Here is a 12,999-nt window from a genome sequence, read left to right as displayed (position 1 = left end):
GGCGGGGGCGCGCGGGCCAATTCCAGGAGCCGGCGGTCGCGAGCCGCGCCCTGGCTGATACCGGAAAGGCGTGTGATTGGCCGGCCGCAGCCCCTATGCAAACGAGCTAAGGGAATGGAATTCCTCGGGCCGGGCTTACAGTAAAAGCACGTTCATTTCCAGGCACTCTCATTCATAGAGCCAGCGGGCGCGGGCGGGACGGGCGCCCCGCGGCCAGACCCAGCCAGGGCACCACGCCGCCGGGCCCGACGCCGGCAGCACCTCTTTCCGGGGCTCGCGGGAGCGCCAGAAGAATCTCTTCTTCTCCTTGACCTGCGCCGGAGCTCCGATTTTTTTCTTCTTACTTTTGAATGAGTCGGCTCCTAGGCTGTTGTTTCAACTTCTTGCCGGCTGTGAACTTTCCCCGGTTGTTTGCTCTGACAACTGCGGAAGAAAGTGCGCGCGCCTTCCAGGCGAGCTGTGAAGCTGCGTGTGCGTGGCAGGGTGCGTGGGAGTGTTTGCGGGTGTGTAACCCGAGCCGCCGCGTCCGCCCCGATCTGTGTACCGCGGAGCTAACGCGCAGGGCGGCCTCCACCTGCTGCGGTTACGCGGTGCCCGTGGGTCTTTGCGCGTTTGGGCAGGTCAGCCGCCCGCGCTGGGGCGACGTTTGAGGAAGACCGCCTCGCTGTTGCCCGAGTCGGGGCTGAGTCACCGAGCCCATGTAGACGACCGTGGCTGGCTTCCGAAGAGTGCGTGTCAGCGTGCGTGTGACTGCTGCTGAACCCCTACCAAACCACAGGAGAAGCCACAAGCCTGCCCAACATCCCCAAACCCCAGTTCTCAGATGTGGAGACGTGTACGCTGAATGGCATCGACTTGGACTTTTTTTTGTTTGTTTGTTTGTTTGTTTTAAGATTAGAGAGAGGTCTTTGAAAACCTGGATTTTCTGCACTGAGCGTTTTGCCAGAATTTATTGCGAGAACATGACAAGAACTTCTAGGCCAGCCCCGCTCCAACTACTGAAGCTGATTCTCAAGGCTGCTTAAAAAAAAATCTTCAGAGAACATTAATGGACTTCTGTTGCATTTAAATTCCTACAGATTGCCCTGTAAATATTTTATGAAGCAGAGCACATGCATATATTTGTATATGCGTGCATATACGTTAGTGGCGTGACCTTTGGAAGTCGCAGCCCTTGCTTTTGAGGACCGAAGCCGGTTTTGCGCGATAAAAGGGGCGCTGTTTGTGGAAGACACTCGTGTGTTTTGTGTTGTGTTGGGACTTTAGAAAGAAAGAAAAAAATCACCTGGGAAAAACTGACAGGCGATTAACTTACTGGAGCCTCCAGATTATGTCTTTGCTGCCCTTTTGCTCTCCGCATAAATATTTAGGAAGTGTATGGGAACTTTGCCTCCGGGAGCTTTTGTAACAGCCAAAGACTGAACGTAGACTCTCAAAGCGAGACGCAGACGGAGATCATCTCCCCTGGCGTTTGACTTTGGATTCTGGTCGCCCACTTTTTAACGCACTAAGCGGTCGACTGTTAGGAGTCGGGCCTGGGTCTGAAGCCGAGCGGCGTCGTTAGAACTTTCCTCGTCCGGGACTGTTAGCTTCCCCCGCCCCCGCCCCAGCCCCCTGCGGCAATAAAGGCCCTTGAACTTGCATGCTGGTCTCTCGGGAGCTGCCGGCCGAGGATCCGCGCCCCTGTCGCCACTTAGTAGGAGCTGTTTGCAGGGTCCTAACTCAATCGGCTTGTTGTGATGCGTATCCCCGTAGATGCCAGCACGAGCCGCCGCTTCACGCCGCCTTCCACCGCGCTGAGCCCGGGCAAGATGAGCGAGGCGCTGCCGCTGGGCGCCCCGGACGCCGGCGCCGCCCTGGCCGGCAAGCTGAGGAGCGGCGACCGCAGCATGGTGGAGGTGCTGGCCGACCACCCGGGCGAGCTGGTGCGCACCGACAGCCCCAACTTCCTCTGCTCCGTACTGCCGACGCACTGGCGCTGCAACAAGACCCTGCCCATCGCCTTCAAGGTACTCGGCTGGAGGGCATGGCTGGCGGGCGGGACGACAGGCGGAGGCCGGGGGAGGCCAGGGGGCGAGCGCCCAGGGTGGCGGCCCGGCGGGCGGGGCTGGGGTCTAGAACCCGGCCGGCGTTGCCCCCCACGGCCCCTGGTCCAGCCCGGCGCGCTCGGGACGCTGGGGATGCTGCGTTGCCGTGGCGACCCTCGGGAGACCCGCCTCGGCGCGCTCGGGCTGCCTCCCGAGAGGGCTGGAAAAAAATCAGGATGCTCCCAAGAACGTCAGGGAAGGCCCCTAGGGAACTCCCTGGCAGGGGTCCCGATCTCAGATACAAAGTAGGAAAGTTGTGACCGAGCGGGAGCAAGGCCGCCTGCTTCCACGCTGCTCCCCCACCTCTGGGTTGACACCCAAACCATATTGTCTCCCTCAGATGAAGACACCAGGAAATAAAACAGAGGCCCTGTTATACCTTCGGGTCAGTGAAAATAAACTGACGGGGAACACAGTCTGGTTTCCGCCCCCCACACCCTCTTTCTCTATCCGCCCTGTAGGAATTAGCATGTCCAAAGTCCACAGCAGGCGTAGTTCAGTTTGCAAAAGTTTTCTGAAGAGTTTTGCGAGCTTCTAGCCTTTCCCTACAGAAGCCTCAAGTAGCGAATCCCGTTTCTTTTCCTGGAACCTTCCTGAACCTTATCGCCGACTCACCTAGATTAAACCCCGGGCGGAAAGGTGACAAAGGCTGTCTTCTGGAGCCGGGCGGTCGAATCTGCGGGCGTTTCTGTTTGAGGAGGGGGCGGCTGAGACCAGGCAGCTCCAGCCGAACAGCTCCTGGTCTCCGTTCACTTTTCCCTCCTAATATTTCCCCAGCTTTGAACTGCTTTTGAAAACCTTGGCCTTCAACCGGGATGTGTAAACAACCCCGAGCGGCTTTAAGCAACCACCCCACCACCGTGGTAGCAAGCAATAGAAATTTTATTTCTGCTGTAGGACCTCTGTGGTTCTGCCTTGGGTGGGTTTAAGAAGGTGCAGCTTGTTAGAACAATCAGAGCAATCATTTCCTGTTTATTTAAAGGGCTAAAAAACAAGGCAGGTGACTCCAGCTGTAAAGATTGGCTACTTTTTTAATCTGGCAAAATAATTGCCCCCTTTAAGAGGCGATTAATTTAGTGTAAGGTTTTTTTTATTTCTAGGCCTCTGCTGGATCTTGATCTAATTACAATGAACAATATTCATTTTAAAAAGTACTGTCAGGGTTCATTATTTTTTAAGCTTTGTGCAGCTTCCAAACTTAGACTGGGATTTCTAAAACAAAACAAAATCTGTAATTGGCTGTATCTCTAGAATTACCCCCTTTTTCACTCAGTGTTTGAAAGCAGTTTTTGGGAGAGTGGAAATAAGGAAAGGAGGTGCAGTGGGGAGTCAGCTACTGGATTCTTTCCCTTTCCTTCCTCCATTTATCTAAATTTGGGGTTGGGAGCCCATTTCCATTTTAAGTCACCCTCATTGAGAGGGGACCCTTGGGGTTGGGCCCTGGGCTCACTCCCAGACAAGAGCAGAGGGAAAAAGACAAGCAGATCATCCACCCAAAGGGCCATTTAAATCTGGTGCCCCCAAGGGAGTGGATTCTAAGGAGTCTGCGGCTTGATTTGGGGGAAATCAGGGTCTCTTCTGGATTCTCCCGCCTCTGCTAGGGAACATATACCCAAATAGATCAAAACACTAAATGATTAATAAGGAATCTTCAGGAGATGAAGCTTTGTCCTTTCTCAAGCCACCCCGTGAAAGTAAACGTATTTTCTTATAAAAGAAGGAAAATTCATATAAATGGCTTTTATGAGCCATCAGGGAATTCCTTTTAGCAGAAATCCTAATAACTGTCGAGGTTTCCTTTTGAAAATGACTGACTTTTGTTAATCTTAATTTGTTTTAGTGAGTCAGAGTCTATAGGCTGCTAAAAAATCAAGATGTCTTGAAAAAAGGTTGAAGTGGGCCTCAAGAACGTTAGGGGGGAAGGGAAGGACAGCAGAGAAATCAGGCCACTTGATTAGTATCTGTCAGCGCTTCCTGGTAGCGTGAGGCCTCTTCCTGAAGACCTGCTCCTTGCATAAGGGAAAGAGACACATTTTCCAGCGAGTGAGTAAACGCCAAAGTTAGGACAAAAGCAAGAGAGACTTCAGAACGTGACTGCGTTCCAACTGATGTAACGAGTGTCCCTGAGTCCACTCTGCACTCCACGTACGCACCCCACTCCCAGCCCCAACAGCTTCCACAGAAATTATTACTTTAACATTTGGATTTTAGATAAGCCTCAGACAGTTTCTCTAAGACATTCATCAGTAAAAAATTTATTATATTCCTTATCATAAGGAGAGAAAATGGCAAGCTGATAAAATCCGATGACGATGATGAATGGAGCATTCAAGTGCTTCTTTAGGAATCTTCCGAAATTCTACGTGTGAATCCTCTGCTTTAATCTTGGGGAATAAAGGGAGATTTAAAATTATGAAATTTCCTTAAAATAGATTAAAATCATCCTAATTGCTTATCCTGGACCCCAGCCTGCCCCCCTTCTCCCATGGAACACTTTTATTTTAGCGTTGGAAAGATACATATTTTATTACTGAGAAAATCTGAAATTTGCTACACGTTAGCCAGTATTTACGGAAGTAGCCTAAAAAAGCTGGTTGGATGACTTGAGGTATATTTTGGAATAGTATACTGTTGGAGTTTGTGTAGGCCCTGGTAGGTCAGACCCTGGATGCTTGTAGAAAGATATCAGAGACGTTTCTGTCCGCAAGATCACGGTCCCCAGCTGTACATTAAATATCATCTCGGCTGAGCTCTCAGCTCCACTCCACAGCTTTCTTTGAAACATTGGAACGTTAAGACATCTGAATGAAGTGAATTGTTAACTGTAGTTTCAACCCAGTGAGAGCTGATTTCAAATGCCAGCTTGAACTGTGAACAGCTGGTGCCTACAGAAGGGCTGATACTTTGCCCAACTTCCTGATTCTTTAAGAACAGAGAAGTAAAACAAAATATGAGATATCATCGGCCAGCAAGTCCCATCTTGTCTATTTGGTCTCTGTTAAAATGTAAATGTTTGTGTTTCCTGCCTATTGTTTATAGCTTTCCATCCCCGTTGTTCCTTTTTGCTGTTTGAAGTAGATATTTTTTCATTCTCTTCATACTGCCTATCAGTGACAAAATCTCTATCAAATTAGCAGAAATGTTAGTTTCAAATATTTTTACCTAGCCTAAAGTATGCTTGTTAGTAATTGGTTGGTGTGCATTATTACTGAAATTTCCCTGGATTTATATTGTCCCTGTCCCACCCCCACCCCCAAAATTCCCTAAGAAATCAATAAAAGACCAAGTAAATGATCTTTGAGCACCCAAATAACTTTGATTCCTGCCTCATTTTAAAAAAGGGGGGGGGGGGTAGTTAAACTCCTTTTTTTTCTGAGTCTTGATTCCAGCGTCAACAACCTTTTCTATTGTAGCTGCCATAATTGTTTTATTCTCGATTTGTTTCTGCTTGGTGAAGGTCTCATAAATTTGCCAAATTACTAATGAGGATAGCATTGGGAAGACGGGAGAGGCACAGACGTGCAGCTCTGGGAAAGGAAGCCCAGTAAGAGGAAGGTGATTTCATTATAAAACAAGATTTATTTATTTTAACCTCTTTACAGATTCAGCCCCAACAATGAGTTATTCAGTTTGAAAAGCATGTTGTTGATCCAGCTCCTGTATTACTCACTGAATGTTGAATTAAAATAGAGAAGCTTGGGTCGCCACAGGGAGATGGGGAACGAGGAAGTAAAAATATATGTTCAGTGAGGGCATTTCAACACTGTGAGCTAATTTTACAGAGGGAAGTGAAAATCGTGAAAAACGGGAACATTTTCAAGAGACTCAAAAGAGCAAAATAAAGCGAGGACATTTTGTTGGAATAGGAAAAATGGCAGCAATAAGCCAATATGTAACTGATCAGGGAGATTCATTTCAATGTTTTTTTTTTTTTTTGGAAACAAAAGTGAGTTGTCATATTACTGCTCTTAATTAAAAGGCAAAAAACAAAAACAAAAACAAAAAACACCTATTATGGGAACTAAATGCTTAATTAAAGGATGCCTAGGGAATAAATAGCAGTGTTTTAAAATACCCTTTCTAGAAAACAGTTGGATGGAATGACAGAAAAGGAAATATTAAAGCCGCAGACTTGTTGGACACTGCAAGTTGGATAACATATATGAGGAAAATGCCCACCAGCTGCCATGGACTCCTCCGGAAGTAGTGTTGGGTTAGAAGCTGCTTATCCCCCATCCTGAGTTGGTTTATTTTCTCTGTCATACTCCTTAACACCCAAGAGCTGAGCCAGTTGTGATGAATAAAAAGGATAGACAGTCACCTGGAGGACATAGGAGAGGGGTAATGACTAAGCAGACGCTGCAGATGGGAATTTTGAGGAACTTGACTTTGATAACATGCAGGTGGCCTATGGGAGCTTTATTTACATTCGGAAAAAAAGGACTGAAAATGTAGGTAATTACAAAACTGATGTAGCAATTATTAGGTAAAATTGGGAGCTTGAAATAGGGGAAGGATAATCACGGTAGATTTAAAGACTTATTACCATCTCCCCTTCCAAAACAACAACAAAAAAGATTATATACTCAGAATGAATAGCACAAATTTCACTTCTGAGAAGGCGTCATGAAGAATATCGGAAATTATAGGAATAAATACAACTTGGAACATTTTGATTTGAAATCCTATGACCACTTTGAAAAGCAGAAACAATGGAAATATAGCCAATAATAAGTATCTAGGCCAAGAAAATAGTTTCTAGAGGATCAAATGATGTCCAAGAAATAGATGCCACTGCATGAAGCATCTTCATCCCGTGCTCTTACGATCCGTTTATCTTGAAATTACTGTTGTTGTTTTTTGATTACTTGCATATCAAAAATATTTATCTAACTAGTTGTCTTCAATAACCCTGATAAGAAATCAATACCTATTCAATTATATTGAAGGAATTCTTCAAGATTGGCTGGGTTTGGAGAAAACTTCAGTCATCTATCAGGACATATTAACACATCTAGGGGACTCACAGATATAAAAACATAACCCAAATCCACCCTGAATTGAGGGGAGTGTCTAAAGGCAGGAGTCCCTGTTCGCTGAGATTTGTCGATTTAATAATCAGTAATAAAGAATACAGTTCTGATTTCTTTTCCCCTTGCATGCCAGTGAAACCCAGGATAGTCGAAATGGGTAGGGGCATCAAACAGGAGCTGCAGAGGGACACCTGAAGTCAGCCAAGAATCATCAATTCAGTTGCTGAAGATCAAATTTAATTTTAGAGAAGCTTGAAAACCTGAAAGTTAAAGACCAGGCCCTGTGAGGCCCATCAGTGGAGGTCTGGGAAAGTGGACAAGGGGTTAGTTTATAAATTTAAAACAGCGTTCTGCTTCTTAAATATGAGGAACTAAGGAGAGATGGTTGTGCTGTTGAGAGGGTAGAGCTTTTCAAAGCCGTTGTTAGAGTTCGCCTTGTCACAACTGCGCAGTATGGCCTTACGCAGCTTTATTAGGTGAATGCGGGTAAATATTTCATTATTTGAAAATTTATATTTAGTTGTGCATAATGGAATGGAAAGCAAATCTTCCCAGTAATAACTTCTCTGTTGTTTTGCTTAAGTTATGATTGCTATTCTTTGCAAACTAAAAAGTATCATCTAATACAGGCTTCATTCTATAACCATTACTGCACACGTGACGTGTCTGCATTTGTCCCTTGACTGGTATTTAGGTGGTGGCTCTGGGGGACGTCCCAGATGGCACTCTGGTCACTGTGATGGCTGGCAATGATGAAAACTACTCGGCTGAGCTGAGAAATGCCACCGCAGCCATGAAGAACCAAGTCGCAAGATTCAACGACCTCAGGTTTGTCGGGCGCAGCGGAAGAGGTATGTACCCGTCAGAGCTGAACTCGTAACACAGAGCTTTCCATGGCGGCCACCCCGGGTTCAAACTCCTAGCACTGTCTCTGACGGAATCCCGAGAAGCGCCGTCCTTCGTGTGGTTGTCTCTGTGAAGTCAAGATTTTAAAAGTAATTATTTAGTACTTGATATTTTTAACAGAATCTAGCTTTATATTATTGCTTTTTATTACTGAATTGGTTTAAGACCGACTTGGGATGTGTAAAGTCTGAATTTGTCTGTGACAAGTGACAGAATTTCAAATGATCGTTCATAATACTTTTAAGGGGTATGTAACGTATGGTATGGACACATGGTTTTGTTTCTGGCAAGCGTATCTTTTTATGGTAAAATATGAAGAAATTGTGCTAATACCATTCTGATTTGGTCAATTTGATGGCACTGTGACCTTCCTGTTATAGTTCTTCTGAAACACCTTATTATTATTTGGAGGGAAGGCGTTGGGCCCAGTTACCATTTTAGGGTACTAAGAATACTGAAGCCCGGCTTCCCCAAAGGAACTGTTGTATCAGCTTTCCCTCTGAGCGGGTCTGTGTTTCTTTGTCATTAGCCCACTTTCAGAGCGTCAGAGCAGAAGGAGGAATCTTGGCTCCCTGTGGTCTCCTCTGCTTCCCACTTTTTTTCCAGCTTTGTGTTTTCTCTGTATTGTGAGAACCTTCATCATAGTTTCTAAACAGCGACAAGTGTTACAAGTCTAATGGAAGGATGTAGGATAGTTTATTATAAAAGTCTCATTTTTGTAATAGAGCGTTAAGTAAGCTTGGAAATAAAATTTATTTCAAGCCTAACAAAAGAACTTACAATAAGTACCGAAATGACAGTAGATTGTTCTCATATTGAAAAAATAGAAGTTTAACCAGGGGACATCACTAACCACCCCCTCCGCAGAGACATTCAGAAACAGAGGAAAACCTGCGTTCTCAGGGCATCTGATCAGCCCAAGAGGGGAAAGGGTGGGTATGTTTTGAACTTTTGGCCCTTGTTGTTGCTATCCTAGCTCTCTGGAGCCTTTTCAAGATAGAATAGCTGGAGAAAATAAAACCAACGTGATTCAAAATATATGTTCGTAGCACCAACTATGTAAATGATGGGGCAATGCAGAGAAAATTCTGCCCACTTAGGGACAGAAAGTTCTGCCCACAGTATGAGTGCTGCTCGAATGCATACAGACACAGGTCACTGAATGGGTTCCCTCGTTATATTAAAAGTCCCCGCCTTTCAGTAAATGGAATTTGCATTATGACTCAGAGGTGTGTGTTTAGAAAACATCTTCAGGCTTCAGAGGAGAAGCTGGCAGAGTGGGCAAGAAGCTAATAGAAAACAAAGGCCCCCCAGCCAGCTCTGCCCACCAGCCTAGCGAATTGTCTTAATTCAATTCTTGTGGGTTTCTACTACTATGACTCGAGAGCTGAGTCTCATTTGGCTGTTTCTCCAGAGAAAATATTGTTATCATAAGAAGCATCTGTGTGGGTCTCTGTGTCGCGTTTGGGTTATAAAAGTTCTGGAAACTATTTAATGGCCCATGCCGGTGACATTTTCCCCTAAAAAGTCAGTGGTGGCTTTCTGGCAGTGCGCGGTAAGCCGGTGAGGACAAGGGATGAGGTTTTGAAAGCTGCGTGCTTCCTTGCCTGGCTCTGAGGCGGCTCAGCGCCCCTTGTTGGCCACTGCTGTTTTGAGTGGGTGACTAATAGCGCTGGTGTTTACTTGGGTAACAGGGAGCTGTTTCCCCAAGGTGTGGATTGTTTGCGTTGGGCTGCCCGGTTGCTGCCAGCATGTCCTTAAGGCTGGGTTATCTTCTGATACCCTGGAACAAGAAAAAAAAAATTAATTGAAATGCCACAAATGGACAATATCTGTTTTAAACAGGCTCTGTTTCCCACGAGTGATAATAACCAATCAGAAAGACAGAAACTCTAATAGAACACTTGACCCAGTTATGGTCCGGAGTCTCCTGGTTCCTGCTGCCAGACAGAACCAGCTGTCACGCGGGCCCGATGTGATGGTGGCTCGTAATTTCTCTCCCTAGTCATAAAACACAGCTTGATTTTGCTCTTTCGGTCGTAAGTGTCAACATCAAAGCCTGCCAGATTTTTTTTTTTTTTTTTGCCATTTTCTTCCATTACTAAGAGAGTAGATGAATCTCGCTAATTTTGACAATAAGTCTTAATCTTCCTCACCGATTCTTATTCCTTTAAAAGTTCATTATGTTTTATTCAGGGATCTTCAAACTGTCTACTTCTTCATTTTCCGTCTTTAAAATGTGCCCGAGAACACTACCTTAGCCCTGGCGCACCACACGGTGGGTGAGGGCTGCGACAACTTCACCTTCTCGCAGAGGCCGCTGGTCTTCGTGGATGCTCAGAGGGCCTGGTAGTCTGTTCAGAATGAAGGCAGGAAAAAAAAATAAAACACACACCCATTCTGTCGAGTCGATTCCAACTCATGGCGGCCCCACGTGTACAGGATAGAAGTGCACTCCATGGAGTTTTCAAGGTGTGACCTTCCAGAAGCAGATTGCTGGGCCTTTCTTCTGAGGCTCCTCTTGGTGGTTTAGAACCATCAACCTTTCTGTTAGCAGTCGAGCGCTTAACCTCTGCACCACCCAGGATCTCCAGAGTAGGAGGACAAGCTTCCTTTTCTTTACCAGCTGCCCATCCCTGGGGAGGGTAGAACCCCACAGACATTGCCAGCGGTCCAGCAGGGAAGGGTTTTCTCTGTTCTACAAAACAGATCTGTCTGGGCCCTGGCTGCCATCCAAGATCATAGCTCCTAACCTCGAGTTCAGCCTGTGACTGGGAGAGCCTGCCCTTCCGGCTGACTCCCCGGGCCGGCCACGCTGACTCCCCGGGCCCTAAAAATGTTGGTGGCAGCCCACAGCCTGAACCTTCTTCCTCTTTTTCCCTCCCCTCTCTTCTTCCCCCATCAGATGAAACCTTCTTCAGGGGATTTCTTATCCTTGGAATTCTCTGCCTTTGACTGAGTATCTCCATGTAAATTGGTCATTCCTTTATAGTGGGAGAAGAGAGAGCGGCTGGAGGAGATGGGAGAGAGAGTGCGACCAGGGAGGGAGAGCTGAATTCCCGGGGTCCTGATGAGCACACAGGTTGTCGTCCAGAACAATTCACATTTAACCCAATGTTCTGGGACCATCTGCCACCGCCAGAAAATCGAAGTTTGTTGTAATAAGATTTTGTCTAAAAGAATTCTCTTTGTTGAGGTTAATTAGAAGCAAGTTACATCAGTGCCATTGCATTTGACACAGATGCTACCAGTATTTTCAGTTACAAGAAAGTGTATCATGGCTTCAGCTAGAGAGAGTTGAGACATTTTAGCAACAAAATCTGTGAGCATTTCCGTCCCTGTTGGAGAATTTAATCAGTTGGAAAAGAACCTATCAATCAGCAAATACAGCTTTAGTTAATTTATTTTAGGACCAAGGAGGAAGTCTACCAGACCGTATCATTAAGCATATTGTAAGTGAGAGAAGAAAATCCACTGCAAATCTTATTCTAATTTTTCTAAGAATGCGATTTTTAATCTTTAGGGAATGCCATAGATAATTCTGAAAATCTAATGGACGCCTTCTCCCAAGGAAAAAGCACCCACACATGTGTACAAAATTGTGTGTCAATTTCAACCTCCAGGGCTGCTGCAGCTCATTTGCAGACCTTTCAGGGATCCCTGGACCCTAGGCTGTGAATTTGAGCTTTGCCTTGGCCACGGAGGGCCGGTCTAGCACTGTGCTGCCCGGAGGAGACGCTTGAAAAATGAATAAATAAATGAGCAAACAAGGCAAATGCTCCTCTTGCGCCCCGTGCTGTTTGGGTGACACCTGTTTTTATTGTGGACCCCATGGGTGGTGCAGAGGATTAACACGCTTGGCTACTAACCAAAAGCTTGGAAATTCAGGTCCACCCAGAGGTGCCTCAGAAGAAAGGCCCGGTGATCTGCTTTCAAAAAATCAGCCACTGAGAACCCGATGGAGCCCGCCTGTACTCTGACGCACACGGGGTTGCCGTGAATTGAAGTTGACTTGATGGCAGCTGGGTTTTTTTGTTTGGTTGGTTGGTTTTTATTACAGCAGGACCTGGCTTGTGTAACTGGAAAGTAGATCTCATTCAAAGCTCTAGTCCAGCCTTTGGACGGCCATCAGGTGTCCAAGCAGGTCATCACTGGCGAGCGGGGGATGCGTTTTGTAACCAAAAGGACCATCTCTTCTCCAGGGCGTTGGCTGGCCCCAGCTGCAGAGCCGAAATGTGAACTCTACCGGCAACCTTGTGAGGCCATGTGTTCTAATACAGCCTGTTCGCATGCGGTTTAACTTCTTGGTGGAATTGTGTTCGTGCTGACCTCCCAGGCAACTGTAACCTTGCCTTTCAGAACAGCGCCCTTCCCAGTGCTTTTGTGAAATGAAATTCCTTCATTATGTCTTGCCTTCACAGACATAATATTTATCCTGCCCCAATGTGGATTATTGCACGTTTGTGTCCTGTTTGTTACTGAAGGCACGTTCATTCGTGAGTGAGTTTACATGATTTGGGAAATAGTGCAAGGTGGCTGTCTTTCAGGTGAGTGGAAGGCTGTGGCTGAGATGAGGAGAAGGTGCATTTAGGAAAGGGTCGACTGTACTCATATTCCAAAAGAAAGAAGACATGTCTTTATGTCGAGGTTACTACTGAGAAATGATCTGAGTGACTCACAGTATTATCACAGGATCCAAGTCATTCTCTATTTGATCACAGATTCATAAACTGGGGGAAGGAAAAATTCATCTGACATTCCCAGAGTTGTTTATGGATAACATTCAAGATATAAGCTGGCTCAGTGGTGAAGTCATTTCCGAGGTTCACCGTTCAGCTGGGGAGTGGACAGCCCCATAAAACCAAATGGGACTAGTGAGGCACAGCAGTCCAGGGACAAGGGCCAGAAGGCAGGAGGGGACAGGGAAGCTGGTGATAGGGAACCCAAGGTTGAGTAAGGATAGTGTTGATGTG

At 46.2% G+C, this 12,999-nt stretch overlaps 1 protein-coding gene across 2 annotated transcripts in view; it reads left to right on the top strand.

Moving 5' to 3' along the window:
- RUNX1 (RUNX family transcription factor 1) overlaps positions 1–12,999 on the top strand; it is a 302,485-nt gene that overhangs the window by 190,789 nt on the left and 98,697 nt on the right. For both annotated transcript variants that reach the window (XM_023741332.1, XM_023741333.1), the window contains 2 exons: positions 1,756–2,009; positions 7,815–7,971. In XM_023741332.1, the coding sequence (XP_023597100.1) occupies positions 1,756–2,009; positions 7,815–7,971 (411 nt within the window). The remainder of the gene's footprint in view (positions 1–1,755; positions 2,010–7,814; positions 7,972–12,999) is intronic.

This window comes from Trichechus manatus, unplaced genomic scaffold (assembly GCF_000243295.1).
Source record: "Trichechus manatus latirostris isolate Lorelei unplaced genomic scaffold, TriManLat1.0 scaffold00177, whole genome shotgun sequence".
NCBI lineage: Eukaryota > Metazoa > Chordata > Mammalia > Sirenia > Trichechidae > Trichechus > Trichechus manatus.
Note: the sequence above shows the minus strand (reverse complement) of the source record. Positions and strands in the feature narration are given on the sequence as shown.